This window comes from Corythoichthys intestinalis, chromosome 14 (genome assembly GCF_030265065.1).
Source record: "Corythoichthys intestinalis isolate RoL2023-P3 chromosome 14, ASM3026506v1, whole genome shotgun sequence".
Taxonomy (NCBI): domain Eukaryota; kingdom Metazoa; phylum Chordata; class Actinopteri; order Syngnathiformes; family Syngnathidae; genus Corythoichthys; species Corythoichthys intestinalis.
In genome coordinates this window covers 34,658,231-34,680,504 of record NC_080408.1, presented here as the reverse complement: position 1 = coordinate 34,680,504, position 22,274 = coordinate 34,658,231, and the positions used below count along the sequence as shown (strand labels likewise).

General features: G+C 39.2%; 1 protein-coding gene across 4 annotated transcripts in view; it reads left to right on the top strand.

The window, feature by feature from the left end:
- The window catches only part of dpp6b (dipeptidyl-peptidase 6b), a 207,234-nt gene that overhangs the window by 145,771 nt on the left and 39,189 nt on the right, over positions 1 to 22,274 (top strand). For 3 of the 4 annotated variants that reach the window (XM_057857737.1, XM_057857736.1, XM_057857738.1), the window contains exon 2: positions 21,246 to 21,360. In XM_057857737.1, coding sequence (XP_057713720.1) covers positions 21,246 to 21,360 — 115 coding nt within the window. Of the gene's footprint in view, positions 1 to 21,245; positions 21,361 to 21,566; positions 21,891 to 22,274 lie in introns of those variants that run through there. The other variant, XM_057857739.1, reaches the window with a different exon arrangement.

The following is a 22,274-nucleotide window of genomic DNA, read 5'->3' as shown; positions in this document are numbered from 1 at the left end:
TCAATAAAAAAAAAAAAAAAAACTTGACTTAAATCAAAAAAAAAAAAAATTCAATCAAAGAAAAATAGTTTTCAAATATATTTTTTGGAGTTTCAAATTTATTTTTGCATTCAAACACATTTTTTTGATTGAAGTGACGTTTTCTTCGATTGAAAATATGTATTTTGATTGAAGCAACTTTTTATTTGATTGAAGCAACTTTTTTTTGGATTGAATAATAAAGACACAAATCTACCTCCATATAGGCACGTCTGCATCTGAGTCGAAATAACCCAGTTTTAAATGGATTTTTTCATATTGGCCGGTCGGATTTAAAAAAAAGGCTGATACCGATATACAGCAAATTTCGGACTATCTCTAACAAAGACAGCATTTCTGTCAAAAAGAAAAGAAAAGAAAAGAAAAGAAAAAAAAGTCCAAACACTTTTCTTTGCACTTACCAGTAAATATTCTCTCTTTTCTAAATACAGGTAGTGGGATTACGAACGAGTTCCTTTCCTACGCTTGTGACATAACCTGAATTTCCCCGTAAATCGGAATTAACCCTTTAAGTACACCTGATCTCAAAATAACTATCCAATAACAGGTATTATACGCAGTGTTAAAAAAAAGTAATTAGTTATAGTTAGTCAGTATTTCTTCCAAAAAGTAACTGAATTACTCTATAGTAAAAGTAACTAGTTACCAGGGAAAGTAACTATTTCCGTTACTTTAAAAAGAAGTTGTTGTATGTCAAAGAATTTGGAAATTTTCTGTGCAGTATTCGAGTCAGTTGAATAGAGAAGAACAGACAGGTAGTTGTGTTACAGAACCTTGTAATATTTATTGCACCTCACCAGCAACAGATTTATCCTACACTAGAAGTGCAACAAAAAACAAACAGATTTGAATAGCTTACCACAGATGTCGACAAAAGCTTTGCCCCGGGACATAAATTACACTTTACATGCACGTTCTTTCCTTTAATTTCGACCAACTTGAAATAGTGTTTATATCTCCACCTCATAAAGGACAAATTTTCCTCTGAATGCTCTGCCATCATATCCCTCTGCATCTGTTTTGCGTGTGTGTGTGTGTGTTTGCCGCACGCGCTATTCCGGTTTGTGTGTGAAATTTGTGTGATGCATTTAATTGTGTGTTTATTTATTTAATTTTGCACTCAGTGCAAAAATTAAATTAATAATATATCATTAAATAAATTATTAAATGTGTCATTAAAATGCTTCTATTTCAATATTTTGGGATTTATTAACCAACATGTTAGACTTAGCAGAACACGATGACGCAAGAAATTCGGACAAAACACAGTGGTTTAAAGCGAGAGAGTGCTCATGTAGCACCTCAGCAATCACTGCCATGTTGGGAAGAAGCACTATCTTGATTCCAGAGCCATGTAGCTTGACTCGCTCAACTCAAACCCTGCCAAGTACACGCCCGCCCAACAAGTTTGATGACCCAAATACAGATAAAATTCTTTCATGCGGCCACAAGGGGAACGAGAGTGCAAGAATGAAATAAATGAAAGTGAAATAAATAAATGTTAAAATTAAAAAAAAAAAAAAAAATGAATAATGGAATAAATATATAAATGTTGAAAACAATAAATATATGGAAATAAATAAATAAATAAATAAATGTTGAAATAAATAAAAATGGAAATAAATGTTGAAACTGAATAAAAATTGAAATAAAGTGAAAAAAATAAATGTTGAAATTATTGAATAAAAATTGAAATAAAGTGAAAAAAATATTCAAATAAATATAAAATGAAATAGTGACAAAAATAAAAATTAAACTTAATATAAATTGAAATAAATAAATATTGAAATAAACAAATGTTGAAATAAGTATTGAAATAAATCAATAAATATTGAAAGAGAAGCATTTTAATGACACATTTTATAATGCATTTAATTGTGTGTTTATTTATTTAATTTTTGCACTCCTGGTCCTCCATACATGACATCAACACTTGCAGAATGAAGCCAAAATAAAAATGAAATTAAATCAGTTTCATCTTCAACAACAGCAATTAAAAATTGCATCTACAACTAGCTGCTGATACAGCAATAACAATCCACACAAATGATTAGCATGTATCAGTTAGCGTCCGCAAAAAAAAAAAAGAAGACAAAATGGCAGACGAGGCTGCAGCGTTGTCTAAAGTCTAAATCTTAAATCTAATTCATAACCCGGGGATTACATGTAATGATTCGGTGACTGTTTAATAGGTTCATTAGTCCAACTTTTCTTAGCATGTGTGTAGATTTTGGTTCCAACGCAAATTTGGAGCTAAAATGATGATCGTAGAATACATAATAGATTATTGACTGTGATTTATATAGGAACTTTTTACTTGACTAATCGCAAAAATAATGGATGATTAGCTGACTATCAAAAAATTTGTTTGTAGCAGCCCAACTGCTGAGGATTTTTGGGCTAGTGATACACACACGCTTTCACACAGGCAGGTCACTGAGTGTAAGTGTCCAAATGATGGATGTGACCTGAAGTTAAATAATTCACAAGTGAAAACTGATAATCGAACGAAAGGTACGCAAGTCGCATGAATCATTGAACACAATTTTGTCTTGTTCCCATTTCTTTCATTATCAGCCGTGCAACTGCTGCTGTTACTATTTTGACATTGCTGCAATCAGACTAGACCGGAGGAAGTGTGGTCTCATTATTTTTACCAACAGCAGCGCCAATGATTTTGTGTCCAGCAGAACGACGTGCATGGTCGCTCAGTGGCGCAACACAGCAGTTCAGTTTTCTTCACATGACTAGGGACTTGATTGTCCAATCAGTGTTTGGACTCTGAGCCTGCTGCTTTTTTCCGCTTCACTTTGCTTCCAAATGCCACTTTGGCAAGCGAGCTTCGATCTGTTTGGCAACATTGCTAGTCAACAAGTCGACACAAATGTGCCAAAGTCTGTTCAACTAGTACCGAATGATCACATTTCAGTGCCATTGGGTTCAAGTTTGAGAACGTGAAGATTTTTTTGTTCGTGACCCTTGGACACCCGTGGTATGTACACGTAAAGTGCAATCCTCAAAACATTTTCCCCTTGAATTATCAAAACAACAACTGGCCGTAAAGATCTCAAAGTTGCGTCCAAACAATGTGTTTCTCCTGGCGCGCCTTGGGCGTTTTCAGCATTGCTTGCCGAGGTGGACCAGCTGGATAGACGAGAGTTGAAAAAGCCAACTGGCATAAATTCTTAATCCCCTCTCATGAACGGTCATGATTTATTGATGCTGCGCCAGAGGAAAAGTTTACACTTGTGTCCGAAGGCTTGCGCTTCAACCCGTGTTTTGCACAGAGTTGTGGATCCTATTTCCGGTGTCCAGTGTCTCTACCGGATTTGAGTTTTAGCCTGTAGGCTAAAACACGTGTTACACAGTTTGTTTAACGTGCGTAATTGTTGTTGGAAGTTATAATTCTTTTTAATCCCCCGTGCACTGTACGGGATTTTGGATGCGGCTCCGGTGGGTATTGGGGTTCCCTTGGCAACCAGGTAAAGAGATTAGGAAAAGATCCATTTCACACTTGAGCAGGGAGTAGAAACAAAGGGATGCTTTGACAAAGGGAAAGTGCGAGGCAAAGGGGATTAGGGAGAGTGGAAAGAAGAAGACCGGAAAAAGAGCGTTCACTCTAATAGGCACATTTCCAAGAGATGGGAACATGGTAGAAAATGGACCTGGAGATAAAATTCGGTGATTATGTGGTGAAAATGTCAAAAAGAAATGGCAAACATACAGGCAATAGCGATGAATTTGAGCATTTTCTTTTACAGCAATTTTCAGACTATATCATTTTGAATCGTGCGGCTTAAAGTCCAGTGCGGCTTATTTGTTGATTTATTTCGGTTAATAGGTAACACTTTATGTGACAGATGTCATTAAGCGTCATCCGGCAATTTACCGGGATGTCACAAACTCCATTTATGTCCAGCTCGGATATTTTACATCAGTTCAAAAGGAAGATCATTTGTCAGATGACACAAAATGACATCTGTCATAAGCATTCGTCAATGCTCATGGCATTGTCATGTCATAAATATGAAGGTCTTATGACAGTCTTATGGCACCACTGTCAAATTCCATAACTAGCAATGAATGAAACAACTAAAACAGAAATAACTGAAGAAATAATTAGCACAGAACATAAAATTTGATTTGTTGTTTACATCTGTAGCGCTGCATTACATGCTAGGAGGCATGTTGGACGACAACAGTGTTGACACCAGGTGGCAGCAGAGGTTGACTGTCTCCCCCAAGAGAACAGTGATGGCCAAATTGAAGCTTCTTGAAGCAATTAATGCAGCCAATTGGTTCAAAGCTTTATGCTGGTTCATTTGGTCTTATGACAGTCTTATGATACTTCTGTCAAATTAAGTATTACTGGTTGATATAGTCCAGTGCTGTTTATCTATGAACAAATGCTGTTTTCATGTCAAATTTGGTGGGTGGCAATTTATAGTCAGGTGCGCCTTGTAGTGCGAAAATTACGGTACTTTTAGTCGGATCAGATTGTCAGAGATGTCTAAAATACTTCCTGGCTTTGATCATTAATATATAGACAGCACCCTTTAGTATCTGTGATTTTTAGGTATGTGAAAATTTCAGCAAAAAGTTAACACCTCCGCAGCAAGGTCAGTGCACTTGCAGGACATAAGGTAGCTAGGGCTCTTTAGCCTTTGTTTCTCCTTACAAACATTATGTTTATTCCGGTGCCAGCTTTGTCGCGTAGGAGGATGAAAATGCTCCACAGGCATCAAAATAACAATGGATTGCATGGAGTAGCGTCCCTATGAGAAATGTGAATAAATGCATGTTATTAGCTAAGTTTCTCTTAAAATTCTGAGCTAAAACATGAGAAGTTCAACTTCTGATTTACTATTTTATGACAGTAAAGTGAGGCAACAATGTACTTACTGCAGAGTGATGGATTTAACCCAATGAGTTAAGCCTTTATCAGGGATGTGACTACTTGTGGTCATTTAAAAAAACACAAACAAACATAAAAATATTTTATGACAGTAAAGTGAGGCAACAATGTACTTACTGCAGAGTGATGGATTTAACCCAATGAGTTAAGCCTTTATCAGGGATGTGACTACTTGTGGTCATTTAAAAAAACACAAACAAACATAAAAAAAAAACTGGTGTGGAGATCACATTTTTTATCATGCTTTATATGGATGACAATATTGGCACGTGGTATACATGTGTGGCTTGCAAAATGTGATATCCATATACTGTATGTGGGTGCCCAGTCTAAATTATGTTATTTAGTTAATCATTATTAATATTTTTTTTCATTAAAAAAAAAAGTTCCTAATACATTTTTAGAAAATATAAAATGAAAACGAATAAAAATAGAAATACACTTTTTTTTTATTTTTATTTTTTTTAAATTTCTGAGTAATTAACTTATTGGCTGCGATTAACAACGATATACTTTCAACTTTTTTTAAAGTGGCAGGCCAGGAAGTGAATGTTGATGTTTCAGTGCAATTGATGGCGCTAGAAGACCAATCCATTTTGACTAAGTTTAGATTCATACCGCAGGTCTTAACGCACAAATCCAATTTTTTCATGTTTTTCCGACTTGAATGAGGCATTAACATGACGGTCTGAACGGGAGTAGTCGCATAAAAGTGGACCATTCTAAAGCCGATCTAGGTCACTTTCGTATATGGTTAAAATCCGATATGGGACCACATTTTTACAGAATCTGAACTGTCAAGTCTCCCAAATTGGAATTCATGCAGCAATTACGTCAGCAAAGAGCGAGAGGCACGAAGGACGGCAGCGTTGGAGCCAGGGGTCGCGTTAACCGAATTATTTCCGTCGTTGACCGGTTTTTTAAAACGGTGACGGAAAAAACTGAAGTCCATCTGTCATTTTGACAGGTTGCAATTCACACCCCAGACCACAGGGTGGCGAGTGAGCATATTAATTAGCTATTGTCTCTCTTGATGCATGACGTCGTTGGCCTTACTCGGAAAAATGTCAAGGCAGCTGAGTGTCCGAAGTTTCTTCAAAAAGCCCCAAAACGACGATGGTGTTGATAAAAGAGGTGAAAAAAGAGGGACTGATACAGTGGAGGATGAAGGATGACAACGAATCAAGTGAATCGCCGGTTCACTCCTCACTGCGGCGAGCAGTTGAAAACGCCGCCATTTACCAAGAAGGGCAGAATTGGTAACACGGTGAAAGCGGCATAAAGCCAAAAAAGCGGACCAGACTAGCCAGAGCCTGAAATTATTTCAAGGAAAATATGGAGGGTGCCACCACTGTGTGTACTCTTTTTGCTAAGCTGAGCTCGCATACCATGGTAGCACGTCGGCTATGAACGAACACTTGACGCGCCGTCACCCAGGTGTATTTCGGAAGACAACACGAAACAACAAGTTAGTGGATTGTAAGTCCATACAACTTTCTAACGATTTTTTAAAAAAAATTGATGTTTCCTTTATGTGCGTCGTATCGACGTGCATTTTTATTTAATAATAATAAATTTAATACAGCGGCACGGTGGCTGAGTGGTTAGCACGTCTGCCTCACAGTTCTAAGATCAAGGGTTCAATCCCGGGCTTCGGCCTTCCTGTGTGGAGTTTGCATGTTCTCCCCGTGCCTGCGTGGGTTTCCTCCGGGAACTCCGGTTTCCTCCGACATCCCAAAAACATGCATGGTAGGCTGATTGAACACTCCAAATTGCCCGTAGGTATGAGTGTGTGCGTGAATGGTTGTATGTCTCCTTGTGCCCTGCGATTGGCTGGCAACCAGTTCAGGGTGTCCCCTGCCTACTGCCCGTAGTTTGCTGGGATAGGCTCCAGCACCTCCGCGACCCTCGTGAGGAAAAGCGGCATGGAAAATGAATGAATGAATGAAATTTAATACACACACACACACACACACATATATATATATATATATATAAAATGGAATTATATAATATTAGTATTAAATGTATTAGGATCATGGAAGGTCCCACTTGGGGGGGGTATATATCCTGTATATACATAATATAATAAAAATATATATGGAAACACAGCACTGGCCTGCTTACTGTAATCCATGACTGCACTAATGTTAGTTACTTTATATTCAGGGGTGCACATAAGTGGTCCGCATGCGCGCATGCGTACTGGACGTAGACAAACGCGCTGGCCCGCAACGGCTTCCATACGCTTTTGCGTACCGATGGCTGACCACTGTATTTGCGGCGGACACGAGAAAATGACTTCTCAAAATGTCGAAGAGGCAGGCCACACTGAGTAATTACTTCCGTGTTCTCCCACCCCCGTCAAAAGACAGACAGACGACAGAGACGTCACCGGAGCTACCGAAAAAAAGGACTTTTGCTGAAAAGTGGCTACAGGACGTACCATAGCTAGAAGCAAATGATGCTCGCACGGAAATGCGGTACAAAATGTGCCGTGAGAATCCCAATGTCGCCGATAAGAGCAGCGCGTTTTATGTAGGGTCAAAGAATTTCAGCCATCCAAACTTTGAAAAGCACGAAAAAAACAGAGCATGTGGCAATTAAGCAAACTATCGATGTCAAACAGGACCCCACTCGCCCTATGGACAAGTGGCGGCGGAATAGGGCGGAATAAAGGTAATGAACAGCGACATGCACTGACAAACGTGTTTTTGCTCGCATTTTACAAAGCTAAACATGCACGTTCAATGAGGTCTTATGAGGAGGACATCCCACTTTTAAAAAGGCTTGGAGTTAATGTGGGAGCCGCATAATGCCCTTTATTTTGAATTGGTGCTTTTTATTTCTTTACATTTCACTTCAAAGTATATACTTTACATTTCACTTCAAAGTATATATATATATATATATATATATATATATATATATATATATATATATCAGAGGTTGCGCTAGACATTTTCGTTGTCTGTCATTTTGACTGACAGGGTCATAAAAATCCAGTCATAATCTATTTTTACCAGTCACTTAAATTTTTAAAATGATAATGATGACATATTCAATAGTATTTAGTTTTCATTCATTTTCAATTAATATTGTAACGCTTGCTTGGCGGCGAAAAATTAGACACGGAAGTTGTATTTTTCTCCCTCTTTTTACCCTGCTTACCGCCAACACCAACAAAACAACTCCACTCCCAAAGAAAAAGAGGCAACTATATAGACCCCAATCACCAACATCACACAATGATCTTAATTGTGGTTGTCAGCCCAAAATCTTCTAAATATATATTAAATGCATCTTACCAGATATAAAATGACTACTACATAGTCTGTGGATCGTTTGGTGCCCAGATTTCTTGTCGAATTACAGCAGTCCATCTCGCTCTCCTCTTCGGGTCTCTCAGAATACGGTAGAACTTCAAGTCTCTCCGTCTATCTTCTCTGTTACTGCAACCAACCGCCACACACTTCTTCGCCATTTTGATTATTAATGTTAACGAGCAGAAATAGGAGGCATGTACGTAGCGGTAATGTGTAAACACGACGAGCTGACGGACAATATGGCTGCTCCAGTCAGGGGGCGGAGTTGTGACGTCATGTGATTGGGGTCTATAGACAAGTTTCCTGAGCGAAATACGGGCGCCGCCATCTTGGAAAATGTCTGCTTCGCACTTCCGGTCCGGTCGAGTAGCAGTGTATTAGCAGTGTATTGACGACGATAAAACTACGAAATCAAGCCAGAGCAACCCATGGAATCTTCAAAAATTGATTCAGCACGACCTAGATGACACGTAGATGAGATTGGATGGCAGTTCGTGTCACTTCGTCGATCATTCGTGGACAAAATTATTAACAACGGTCAGCCTGTGTTAACGTGAGGAATGGATTGATACTACGGCCATTAGTGACCAAATGTGGTGAAATTACAAGTTATATTACATTTGCCGACTGCAGAAGGGCTGACATGGATTGTTTTGTTACAAGGAAATGCTACAAGGTTATGTACATATGATGTAAACACAAATAGTATGTCATTCTTTTTTTTATTCAGGCATGAAAATGGGTCAGGGGTTAAAAAGGTGAGAAAGGTGTGGAGGAAATATGTTCCGGCGTTCTGCCAAAATGTCCTCTGTCGGCGAAACGTCCTACATGTGGCGAATTTGACCATTTAAATTTTTCACATAAGGCTTAATATTCGAGCGGGGGTTTAATTAGTTGAAGGAGTTGATTTCAACCACCATTGACTCGCACTAGCTTAGCCACTCCGGACCCCTGAAACTAACAAATAACTGGCAAACTGCACAGAATTTGTTCAAATCAACTCCAACGACTAATTAAACCCCGGCTAACTCAAAGATTAAGCCTAATGTAAAAATTCTGAACTTCCCCTTTAAAATAAAGACCATTGAATATGGCCATTAAAATGTTGTCTATAAAAGTTTTAGAGCAATAAAATAAACAACAAAAATGAATGAAATGAACAAGAATCCTTCAAACTATTTCATAATGGGTCCAAATTATTTTTCGAACAGATCATGTGACTACAGCACCTTAGAGACAGCCGTTTGCATTGCTTAGCCAAAACTACAGCTGAGGAGGCAAGATGGATATTTAGAATTTCTTTAAACCTAGGCTTTCAAAACTTTCAACAACAACTGAGCTTGAACCGAGGATTGAGCACGAGCAGTATCAAAAAGTCCTGGCTTTCGTGTTACCTGTTGTGCTGTAATTCCAAGTGGTGCTTGAATTGGATGCTTATAGCGGTCGACAGTCTTTTTGAGCCGGCGCAAAGTTCGCAGCGCACGGAGATATTTTTGTCATCTTTACTGGACAAAAATGTGACGTAATGGCTGTGTTTCCAGTGTGCAAATGCAGCCGTTTGTAGTATATCTCCTGCCTATTTCATTGCATCCTGGCGAGGAAGCAAGGCTGTGTTGTTTTGGCCGCAAACTCCCAGCGCTCACGGCTCACGCATCATAGTAATACACGTGACCCTTTTTTTTCCATCCTTGATTAGAAAATGTGACATGTGATGTCACTTCCATGACTACAGTATTCTTCATTCTACATACATTATGGGGCAATAACAAAATAGTAATGCACAGGCATCAAGGAAAGTAATTTTACTCAGATTACTGATTTAGAAAAATGAACGCGTTAGATTGTTCTTTACTGAAAGAAAGTAATCAGATTACAGTTACGCATTACTCACATAACGCGTTACTGACAACACTGCTTTTATAATTACCGTTAAATACACAAGCTTGACGCTACCTTAACGGGAGCTATTTTTTCACCGGACGCTCTGGCAGTGTTCAACGCAAGCTGCAACAAACGGCAGTAACTTTGTCATACCGCAAAATATGAAAACGATTAAAACCATTACTCACCAAATTCAATATGCTGGCGAATGCATTCATCAAAAAAAAATTGGGAGTGAGACCTCACCTCGTCCAGCAAACGTGAATTTGTTCTTAGGACAAGATGATCTGTCGCAATTAGCGATCTTTGACACTCTTTTTCTCCTCCCCACATACAAACTTGATTCTCTCTCAGTGGCTGTGATTAACCTCAATGAAGTTGCTCTCCTAACTAAGCCTTGCCTATCATTCGTCTTTGTAAGTTTTTAGTAACTTTGTGTATTGAATTTTAAAGGAAAATGTGTGTTTTGTTTTTGGCGAACTTTTTCATGAAGCTAAACTGTTGAAGCGACTCACACGTGGAAAAATACGATTGTACAACGTTTTAAATGTATTCATTTGGTATATTTCAGTTACCACGATTTGAGAGATCAATAAATTGAAGAATTTACGCCTTGCGTTTGGAGTGTTTCTTTTTGGGTTTACTGGAATAGCGTCACTGATACTCGCAGCATCAAACAGGGGAAGGGGCTTGGCGCTGCCGCGCCAAGCCACTTCTGGCTGCATTTTCGACACATGAAAAATAACGAATACGTACTACAGTATGACGGAAAATTTTAGTGGTTTTGTAACCGCCACGTTTTCATAGCATGGTAAACCGTGAAGGTAACCGGCACATGCCTACACCCGAAACCCCCCCCCCCCCACCCTCCTTAAAAGTTTTCTCCTCGGATCTACACGATTCACGTAGGTCATCCTTTTTGACTTCAAAACGGCGAATTTCGCCGAAAGGTGAGAGATTTTCATGCCTGTTTATTGCAGGCATTGATCGCAATAAAACATTTAGACATGAATCAATTTCTTGTTTTATTTAAAACGATTGGTGCACTCCAAAACAGGTCAATAAATCACATTTATTAAAGTATTGCAAAAATAGCATACGAGAATGTGATATCAGACCGCAGAGCTCCGGAGCCTCGTGAACAAATAGCGACATCACGGAGGCCCTCGGCGGCATTTAGATGTGCTTTTTTCCCGTCCTCGGTAATTCCAGCTCCAATAGCATATATTTAAAGATGCTACCGTTCACAAGTTCGTAGTTGGATCACGGCGATCTCGGCGAACCACCGTCTGTCACAATTCCTGCCTCTCTCGGCCTCTCCCGGGAGTCGAGCTGTCATCATCATTGTGGAACGCAAACGATATATGTTCGATATATGTCCATCAACGTACAAGTCAAGTTGTCTTCTCTTTTATAACAGCATTTCCCAGCTGTAAACAAACGGATAAAAACTTGTAACACTTGGATTTATGCGGTGCATTCAAACACGATTAGCAACAGCCGGCTAGCAGCAGTAGCAGAAGCTAGTTGTTGTAAAAATGATAAAACTTTGTAATTACAATCATCATCGTAATATCAATAGCAAAGGCAACAAGTCGTTTCATGCGCCAGATTTTAGGTTTCATATTTTTAGAGCACATTACCTTCCATAACAGCGGGGGCATGACTGCAGGAGCTGTCAGTTTTGTACATCTCCTTCCCTCCCACCTGTATGACGAGTACGAGCACCCATGGTTTGGAAATCAACATGGTACGAAGCATGGAGGCCTTGGCTTGGTTCTCCACCCGCCTACATCAAAATAACATTCCCGGGATCTTGTATAAAGACCTTCCAACTTCGATTCCACCGCCATTGACTTCAACGGTAAACAGGCGGAAACGGAAGGGGAAGGAAGACATAAGGAAGTAAACCGGAAGTACCTCGGAAACTTGTCTATACACAGGCGACAATCTAGTCCACCAATTGGATGACACGCTGGCACACCGGGTGCACCAATAAGAACCTCGCGTTGATGTGTCAATCACGGTGCTGCCGCCAGACCACGGTGACGCTACAATATTCTGACAGAATAGCCAACGACGTCATGCATTAAGAGAGACAATAGCTAATTAATATGCCACCCTGTGGTCTGGGGTGTGAATTGCAACCTGTCAAAATGACGGACGGACTTCAGTTTTTTCCGTCACCGTTTTAAAAAACCGGTCAACGACGGAAAATATTCGGTTAACGCGACCCCAGATATATATATATATATATATATATATATATATATATATATATATAATTAAAGTTAATTGGCTCTAAGTAAAGCTTGTCATAAATTTATCGCATCAGGCGGGTCGGCTCTCAAGCTCAATGAGGACCAAGTCACATCTCCAGGTCCTCCTCTGAGAACCTGGGCAAAAAAATTATGTGCACCCCTGTTTATATTATAAAGTATTATTGTGTATATACATATAGTGACTGCATCAAGATATAGTCATTTAAAAAATTTAAGTGACGGGTAAAAATAGATTATGACCGGATTTTTATGACCTTGTCAGTCAAAATGACAGACAACGAAAAAGTCTAGCGCAACCTCTGGTTGGAGCTGTAATTTCGCGTTAGCGCCTATCTTAAACTTTTTGGGAAGAGGCGGGCTTTACAACAGTCATAAAACAATAAAATGAGGGCGAAAAAGGATAAGCCTGAGAATGCTGTTTTCTTTTTCTGTGCTCCAAATGAGGAACATTTCAAGATTACTTACACGGCCGAGAGTCGGTGCAAACTGCCCGTATGTGTGTGCGTCATGCACGCACAGCGCGTGCATGCGTTCTATCAATCCATATAAACTGTCAATATAAGACTAAACAGGGATTATTTATGTCTGTTATGTGTGTCCTCTTTTTGGAAATCAAAATATGATCACCCGAGAATGACATGCCGGCATGTGCAGTCGTTTGTTTTGATGCTCATGCGCATGCTGGTCAGTTTGCTCAGCGCATCTCAGACTACGACTCATTGCGCATGTGTAATACTTGAACGGGCTCAATGGACAAAGGCAGTCTGAACAAGCACGCCAAAAAAACATAGGGCAAAAGGTCAGAATTCTGCATTAAGACCAGCGGTATGAAACTAGCCTACAAGTCAAGATAGGCTGGACATCTAAAGCTGTCAATGGCAGCCTATTCTATTCTATTCTATTCTATTCTATTCTATTCTATTCTATTCTATTCTATTCTATTCTATTCTATTCTATTCTATTCTATAGTTAAATGAGCACCCTATGGGTTAATTACGGTCATTTTACATCTCAAAGGAGTGATTGGCAATTATATGTTGTAAATGCACATCTAGAACAATTTCTTCTATTTTTCCTGTGATCAGGCACACAGGGCCAATTAGTCACAGGAGGAGGGAAAGATGTGAGCACAACGAAATATTATTCACACACGCCAGCCTGCAGCACTAAATTGCAGAGAGCCACTTTGCCTCCGTCACGGTCACGTTGCACACATACAGTCGTCACACTTGTGTACTGTTAGGATGTGTGTGTGTGGAGACACTCCACTGGTGCATTAAAATGCCTTCAGAGTGATGGAACAGGACCTTTACTGGTGGACGGCCGTCATTGCGTGGTGTTGCTCTATTTCGGGCTCAGGCAGTAATATCCATGACATCTTCCTATCAGATATCAGATAACTGCAGTCGTTCAGGTGAATATCTTAGAGTGTAGTGTTTGAATGTGCGCTTACAAAATCATTGCCCTCGCCGCAATAAATCATCCGAATGGGCATGCTATTTTTTGGGTGTACTCAGTGCTTTCCTTTTTTTTATTTGTGGTACTCAAATTGTGATACGTTGAAACTGTTATTGTATCTTGCTTATAAGAGCATAACTGTAACTCTGTGGCTCAGTGGTACTTTTTATTTAAGTATGATTTTCATACAATACCTCACTGGCTGCCATTGATATGTGATCCATTTGAATTGTAAGGGCTGGGAGTTTGTTTCTGTGTGTATGTGTACGAGATTCTGACAGTATAACAACCTTAAACAAAAATATCACGGTATTGCAATTACAGCTCTAAAATGTTATGTCTCTAATGTTGCTTTATTTTTAGATGTCAGGGTTAATTTTTTATTTTTTTTCCCATTGAACAGGATTTTTATTTTTCAAAACAACATATTAGCAAATCAAACATAAGTATGATCAAACATAAGTATGATGTTAAGTTTAAAAAAAAAACTGAAATATTCCTAGTAAAATTAAAATAAATGCAGTCCTTCAGGTAAGCCTAAACCCACAGCCACGGCTCAACATTATTATTATCAGAAAAAAAATAATAGAATGACAGTATTTTCCATAAAAAGCACCAGTAGGACTCATATCATGTTTACATTATACACACATACTCACTCTCAACACAGACAATCGACACAGAGGAAAAAATACACCACAGGCTGTATTATGAAATTGTTATTTTAAACAGATGTTCACAATGGCGGAAGACAAACAAAAATAGGCTAATGTTAGAGAGGAAACTAGTAAGCTGTCTTGGCATGCTAATTAGTCACATCATCTGCCATCATGTGAAATCATATTGTAGGTATTGCCTCCTCGGCAGCCACCCTCAGCAAACATGTTTTACATGTCGGTTGGCCCTCCACCTTTTAAGCCGCTGTCGTCTGTAACTTTTCTGTAGCCTAAGTATTCCCATACCAGCCACTTTGTTTTCTTCAATGGGGGAAAAAGTTCAGGTGTTTCACCTTCTCCAGCCATCGTCTAGCACAGCTGACTCACTGACACTGAGCAACAACTGTTGGGGAGGGATGAGCCCTGCAGCTTGGGACATAAAAAATAGCTAATACCATAAGACGGAAAATTTTAGTGGTTTTGAAACCGTGACCGGTAACCGGCACATGTCTAGTGTACATACAGTATATATACTGTGTATGAATATAAAGCAATGAGTATGACGATTTTAAATTGGACGATTTCAAATTGATTACATTTTGGGCAAGTCATTTGCTTTTGTATTACAGGTTATTCAAGCATAAGTAAATGCAGTGGCGAATGGTGAGCATAATAAGTGAGCCTTCACCACAGCCATCCTTCGAAAAAAATACACACACAACTGCAACCTATACAATGTATCACAAAAGTGAGTACACCCCTCGCATTTCTGCAGATATTTAAGTACATCTTTTCATGGGACAACACCGACAACACTGTGTGCGGCTTTTATAATAGAGTTAATTTATTTCCCCTCAAAATAACTCAAAATATGGCCATTAATATCCAAACCCCTGATAACAAAAGTGAGTACACTCCTTAGAAACTACATACATCCCTAAATGTCCAAATTGAGTACTGCTTGTCATTTTCCCTCCAAAATGTCATGTGACTCATTACAGGAGTTCCTGTTAGTGCTCAGACCATACTCCGCACTCTACATCAAATTGGTGTGCATGGCTGTCCCCCCAGGAGGAAGCCTCTTCTGAAGACGGTACACAAGAAAGCCCGGAAACAGTTTGCTCAACAAAGCAAATGGATTACTGGAACCATGTCCTATGGTCTGATGAGACGGGCGGGCATTCTTGTGTACCGTCTTCAGAAGAGGCTTCCTCCTGGGGTGACAGCCATGCACACAAATTTGATGTAGAGTGCGGCGTATGGTCTGAGCACTAACAGGCTGCCCCACACCTGTTAAATCTCTGTAGCAATGCTGACAACACTCCAGTAACGAGTCACATGACATTTTGGAGGGAAAATGACAAGCAGTACTCAATTTGGACATTTAGGGATGAACGTAGTTTCTAAGGGGTGTACTCACTTTTGCTGCCAGGGGTTTGGATATTAATGGCTATATTTTAAATTATTATGAGGGGAAATAAATCAACTCTATTATATAAGCTGCACACAGACTACTTTTCATTGTGTCAAAGTGTCATTTTGTCAGTGTTGTCCCATGAAAAGATATACTTAAATATCTGCAGAAATGCAAGGGGTGTACTCGCTTTTTTGATACACTGTAACATACGTGGGGCTTAACAGTATTACAAAACGATTTCATAACATTTTTTCAAGCAAAAATTGCATTAGCTAGTGCCCTTGATTAATATAAAGCCGCAACAAAATACATTTGAAATTGGAATTTGTAAAATAACTTACCTTCGTTCTTTTGTTTTGCTCGGAAAACGAGTGTATTTTTTTTTTCTTATCTGCAGATGTGATGATACCGAAGTTCAATAGCTGCACAGTCCTGACCTTGTGTGTACCATAAAAAAAATTCCAAAAGCACAATTTTTGTCCATTTGTGTCCATTGTTAAATGCTATTCTGCAAGTGTACTTTTAGTCCCATCGAGTCATGTATTTCGTGACACTGATAAAATTTACATCAGCGTTTGCATTATGGAGGGTCCCACCTACTTCAAATCAAACGTGATTGAATGAAGTCCTGACCATTAAATATGTCAGCTTGTTACAGAGGTTGTCAATTCTTATTGGATAATATGCTTGCATGATAGTAACCCTTTCGGTACTGATGAGAACTTAACAATAGACATCACAGATAAAATCAAGTGTGTTGTTGTTAAATGTAAAATTTGACTTAATAATATTTTTCATTTATTACTGATTTTTTTTATTGGTTCAGTTTTTTTCAGTCCTTCTCTGAAAGCGTAAAAGGTGCTGAGGGTCCCCACTGGGTAATTGCTGCTCCACCAGGTTGATTTCAGGCTCTATTAGATGACCTGGCTCAATACATCTTCTACCTTTTCTTTATCAATGAGATATTCTGTGCCAAGATTATTAAGTGACACACGGTGCACTTTAAAAATCTATTACGTGACTAATTAGTAGAGCAGGTAAAAAGATTTCACTCCAGTGAATAATGTGCTGAGCTCTCCTTGCCATTACTACAACCAGATGTTTTTTTTTCGGGGAGAACGTTCAATAAAAATGACAGAGACGAGTTTGCTACTGCAATGACATTGCAGGATAAGTGAATGTTTAGATTTCTACGTGTCTCCCATGTACACGTGCGCACGCACAAACACCCACAAACACACCTCATTAAGTCGTAGACAGTTCATTGAGCTGTTCATCTTACTTCAGACACACCCAGTCAAGGTCTAATTAGCTACAAGGATATCAACAGTTGGTCTGATGTGGTTGGTTGGTTCCTCTTTTCACTGTGACCACTTAAAATCAATGCATGTGTGTGTCAGGTATTAAACTAGAGTTGGTCCTAGTCAGAAAAAAGCTTGGGCTAGATATGTAGAGAAATGAAAGCATACAACTTTGTCGTGCTCAACATAAATGAGTACAGTGTCTCAACGCACATTTGCAATTGGCTTATTTACTGGAAAAACTCCCTTATTCAATATTTTTCTGCGTAATAGTATCAATTTGGTGTCATCCCACATAATTGTAGTGCTGAGTAACTTGTATGTTGAAGTAAGGAGAGGAGCTTCATTCACAGAGGCTATAGACCTGTCTAATACGTATAACAGATGGGCTTTGCAGACAAAGTGTGAGCTGGCATCTGGATGAGTGACACTTGACAGCAGCCAGTTTTTTTCATCAAGGTTCCTTCCAGTTGGCTTCAATATTAGTGACCCCGAGTGCCACTGAGTCACAAGGTACAGTGCTGGCCAAAAGTACCCCTGCAATTCTGTCAGAAAATGCTCAATTTCTCCCAAGAAATGATTGCAATTACAAATGCTTTGGTAATCATATCTTCATTTATTTTGCTTGCAATGAAAAAACACAAAAGAGAATGAAAAAAACAAAATCATTATCATTTTACACAAAACTGCAAAAATGGGCCGGACAAAAGTATTGGCACCCTCAGCCTAATACTTGGTAGCACAACCTTTAGACAAAATAACTGCGAAAAACCGCTTTCAATATCCATCAGTGAGATTCTTACAATGCTCTGCTAGAATTTCAGATCATTCTTCTTTGGCCAACTGCTCCAGGTCTCTGAGATTTGAAGGGTGCCTTCTCCAAACTGCCATTTTTAGATCTCTTCACAGGTGTTCTATGGGATTCAGGTCTGGACTCATTGCCTGCCACTTTAGAAGTCTACAGTGCTTTCTCTTAAACCATTTTCTAGTGCTTTTTGAAGTGTGTTTTGGGTCATTCTCTGAGGGAGACCCAGATTTCCCACACTGGGCCCTACATTATGCTGCAAAATTTGTTGGTGGTCTTCAGACTTCATGATGCCATGCACACAGTCAAGGAGTCCAGTGCCAGAGGTAGCAAAGCAACCCCAAAACATCAGGGACCCTCCACAATGAATGACTGTGGGGACCGTGTTCTTTTCTTTGCAGGCCTCGTTTTTTTTCTTGTAAACTCTATGTTGATACCTTTTCCCAAAAAGCTTTACTTTTTTCTCATCTGACCAGAGAACACTCTTCCAAAAGGTTTTTGGCTTTCTCAGGTAAGTTTTGGCAAACTCCAGCCTGGCTTTTTCTATGTCTCTGGGTCAGAAGTGGGGTCTTCCTGGGTATCCTACCATAGAGTCCCTTTTCATTCAGATGCCAACGGATAGTACGAGTTGACACTGTTGTACCCTCGGACTGCAGGACAGCTTGAACTTGTTTTGATGTTAGTTGAGGTTCTTTATCCACCATCAGCACAATCTTTTGTTGAAATCTCTCGTCAATTCTTCTTTTCCGCCTGGATCTGGGGAGGTTAGCCACAGTGCCATGGGCTTGACACTTATTGATGACACTGCGCACGGTCGACACAAGAACATTCAGGTCTTTGGAGATGGACTTGTAGCCTTGAGATTGCCTGTGCTTCCTCACAATTTTGCTCCTCAAGTCCTCAGACAGTTATTTTGTCTTCTTTCTTTTCTCCATGCTCAATGTGGTACACACAAGAACACAGGACAGAGGTTGAGTCAACTTTAATCCATTTTAACTGGCTTCGAGTGTGAGTTAGTTATTGCCACAACCCTTTTATGTGCCACACGTAAGTAACAGGTGCTGTTAATTACACAAATTAAAGAAGCATCACATGATTTTTCAAAGGGTGCCAATACTTTTGTTTGGCCCATTTTTGGGAGTTATGTGTAAATAATAATGAATTAATTGTTTTTGCCATTCTCTTTTGTGTTTTTCATTGCAGGCAAAATCAATGAAGATATTACTACCAAAGCATCGGTTATTGCAATCATTTTCTGGGAGAAATTGAGCATTATCTGACAGAACTGCAAGGGTGCCAATACATTTGGCCAGCAGTGTACGTGATGGCGATGATGTTTAATACGAGTAAAAGCCAAGAGTGAGTAAAGACGTGAGTGTAACTAGTAGCAAAGACTTACGGCAAGTGATTGATAAGCTGAAACCCAATGAGGAAATGAGGCTACATACCAGAAACACTCTTTTAGGGTGTTTCTTATTTCAAATGAAGATATTCGCCCTTTACAGGCACTCATTTTTACTCATTGGCTGCCATTGGCAGCGATAGACGTCGAATCTATTTGATTTGGGAATACTGGCAGTGATCAATTCAAATGGACTGGACATTTGTCGACATCAGTGGCAGTAAATGAGCTAATGAAAAAAATGTTTATCACCACCAGGAAAAACTCCACTCCTTAATGATTATTGTGCATTCTTATTTACATTATTTTAGACAATTTTCTTGACTGTATTATTTCACAGTCTTCGTTTATTTGTTCACATTTAAGTAAGTAGCACTTACGGCAGAGAGGACTTATAAAGTGCTTCGATTATACCAGTGCTTCTCAATTATTTTCTGCTACGCCCCCCCCCCAAGCAAGACGTAAATGTTTCGCGCCCCCCCAAACTCTCTGCCGCCGCTGTAAATAGTATTATTTGTCTATAAAATTACTATTATAAATATGCATCTGCCTAATATTGTGTCCTTTTTTTCTAATAAAGAAAAAAAGTAACAGATCAACTTATAATAAAGTATAACTTTATTAACATTGTTTTGTTTGTAACAGAGAAGACTTGACGTGCATCAATTTGCCTGAATTTAAAAAAAAAAAAAGTCACATTCAAACTGTAAAAATACACTCAAGGTACATTTTTGACCATTTGATACAGAAAAATAAAATGTAATAAAATCAGTAAATAATAACAAATTCAAATTGATTAGAAACATTCACTCATGAGGACAATATGCCAAAAAATTTGACCGAAAAAACAAAAATGAATAAAGGAAAAAAAGAGTGTCCTTGGACAGAAGGACAGTTTTTATTTTTGCTGCTCACACTCAGTATTACCTCCTTTGCAATGGTGTGGAGTCATTTTGCAATGAGCATGCCAACAATGCTCACTGGTTTACTGATATAACACTGACAAAGCAGGACGATTGTTGGCAATATTCGGCACGTTTTCGCTGAAAAACAATCAAGCGGCTTATCAATGAGATTGAGGTCGAATGTCTTTAAGTGGCGTCTTAATTGATTTGGCTTCTGGCGGTCCGCTATAATTATTTTTAGACACAGTAAACAGTCTTTCCTCATCACCCACAGTATTAAAAGTCAAAGCTAAAAGGCAAACGGCACGAACAAAGCGCATTCTCGGCGGCCGAGGTAGAACCGTAGGTGAGGGCGGTCGTCGTGACGATCCCAAGCCGAAAATGGCACTTATCGGGCGGCGGCGTAAGAACCGGACAAGACAGGGGGGCGCGCCCCACTATTTGAGAAGTACTGGATTATACATACCATTCAGTAGGTATTGGTGTACTCAAAGAACACTGCCCTAATGCAGAATCCTTAAGAATAATAACAATGTGTGGCCTGGATCACAAAGATAGTTCACGTCAGTCCAGCAATGCTTGTGTGTGTTTATGTGTGTCTTTGCAAAACCATTAAATCACACTTTATGGTTGAATCTGAGTAGATAAGGTTTTCAAATAAGGGTGTATAGGAGAGATGGCCATGCAGTTTAAGCACCATACACAGTAGAGTGCTGTGTCCTGCCAAGAGCGGCAGAGACTTAAACAATTTGCATTTGATTATTATCATTTTTATAGATCTTTTTTATGCCAGTTTAAAAAACAGACTTGAAGATGCCGGTCTTTGTGTGCTACGTAACACGTGATGTCGTTCATCAGGACCTGGTGGGCAGTGCGCCGCCACAGAGGAACTGGAAAGGAATCGCCATTGCCCTGCTGGTTATCCTCATCATCTGCTCCCTGATTGTCACCTCCGTCATCCTGCTGACCCCTCGTATGTACCGAATGCTCTCACTTCTACGTTCTCCTAAGTGCACTGCTTGATGAGTTTTGCTGGCATATTCTCATTCTTAAAACTTTTTCAATGTGACTGCTAGGTGTCAAGGTTTTACGTGATTAGGAGCTGATTTCTCTCAAAAAGAAGATGACGGCCTTTTGTCGAACTAGTGCAGCTTTTATCTTTAAAAAAAAAAAAAAAAAAAAAAGACTTTTCGTTCTCCTCCCAGCGGCTGATGACATAGCGGCACACGTTTACGTGTGGAACATGACAAAGAGTCTGTTTTTCTAGTGACTTTTCCAACTGGAGGGCACTAAAAGGCGTCGCAAAAAAGACCCACCCCCACCTGCTGCGTTCGCTTTCAAGCACGCATGCCAGCTTTATGTTTGTGATCCTCTGCTCCACTTGTCGCTCGTGCCTTTGTGTGGCTCGGGAACGACACTGCTGATGCAACGAGATCAATAGAACAACACAGTTCTATTTTTTGTCTGTGTCCATGTCCAAAATTGTCAATCGAGGAGGGCAATGTAGGTGTTGGGGGCTCCTTTTTTCAATTATGCTGACTACACATTTACGCCTCATCTTAAAAGGGTTAAAAGCTAGAGGTTCCATTGATTTAGTTGAGGGCATTTTTTAAAGTTTGTTTGCTTTTTTTTTTTTATTAATTTAAATATTCAATTCAATATTTGGTTGATGTAATTAATCTATTAAATAACTATATTTTAAAAGTACATTGTACATTTTGATTAATACAATTAACGGCTAATTGTTTATTCAAAATTACAGGATATAAATTACGTTTTTAAAACTGTAAATGATCTAGTTGACATATTTTACATTTTCTTTAATGTCATATGCAAATGACTTTGCCTACCTGATGGTTTTATTTAAAGGCCTTAAGCACAAGATCT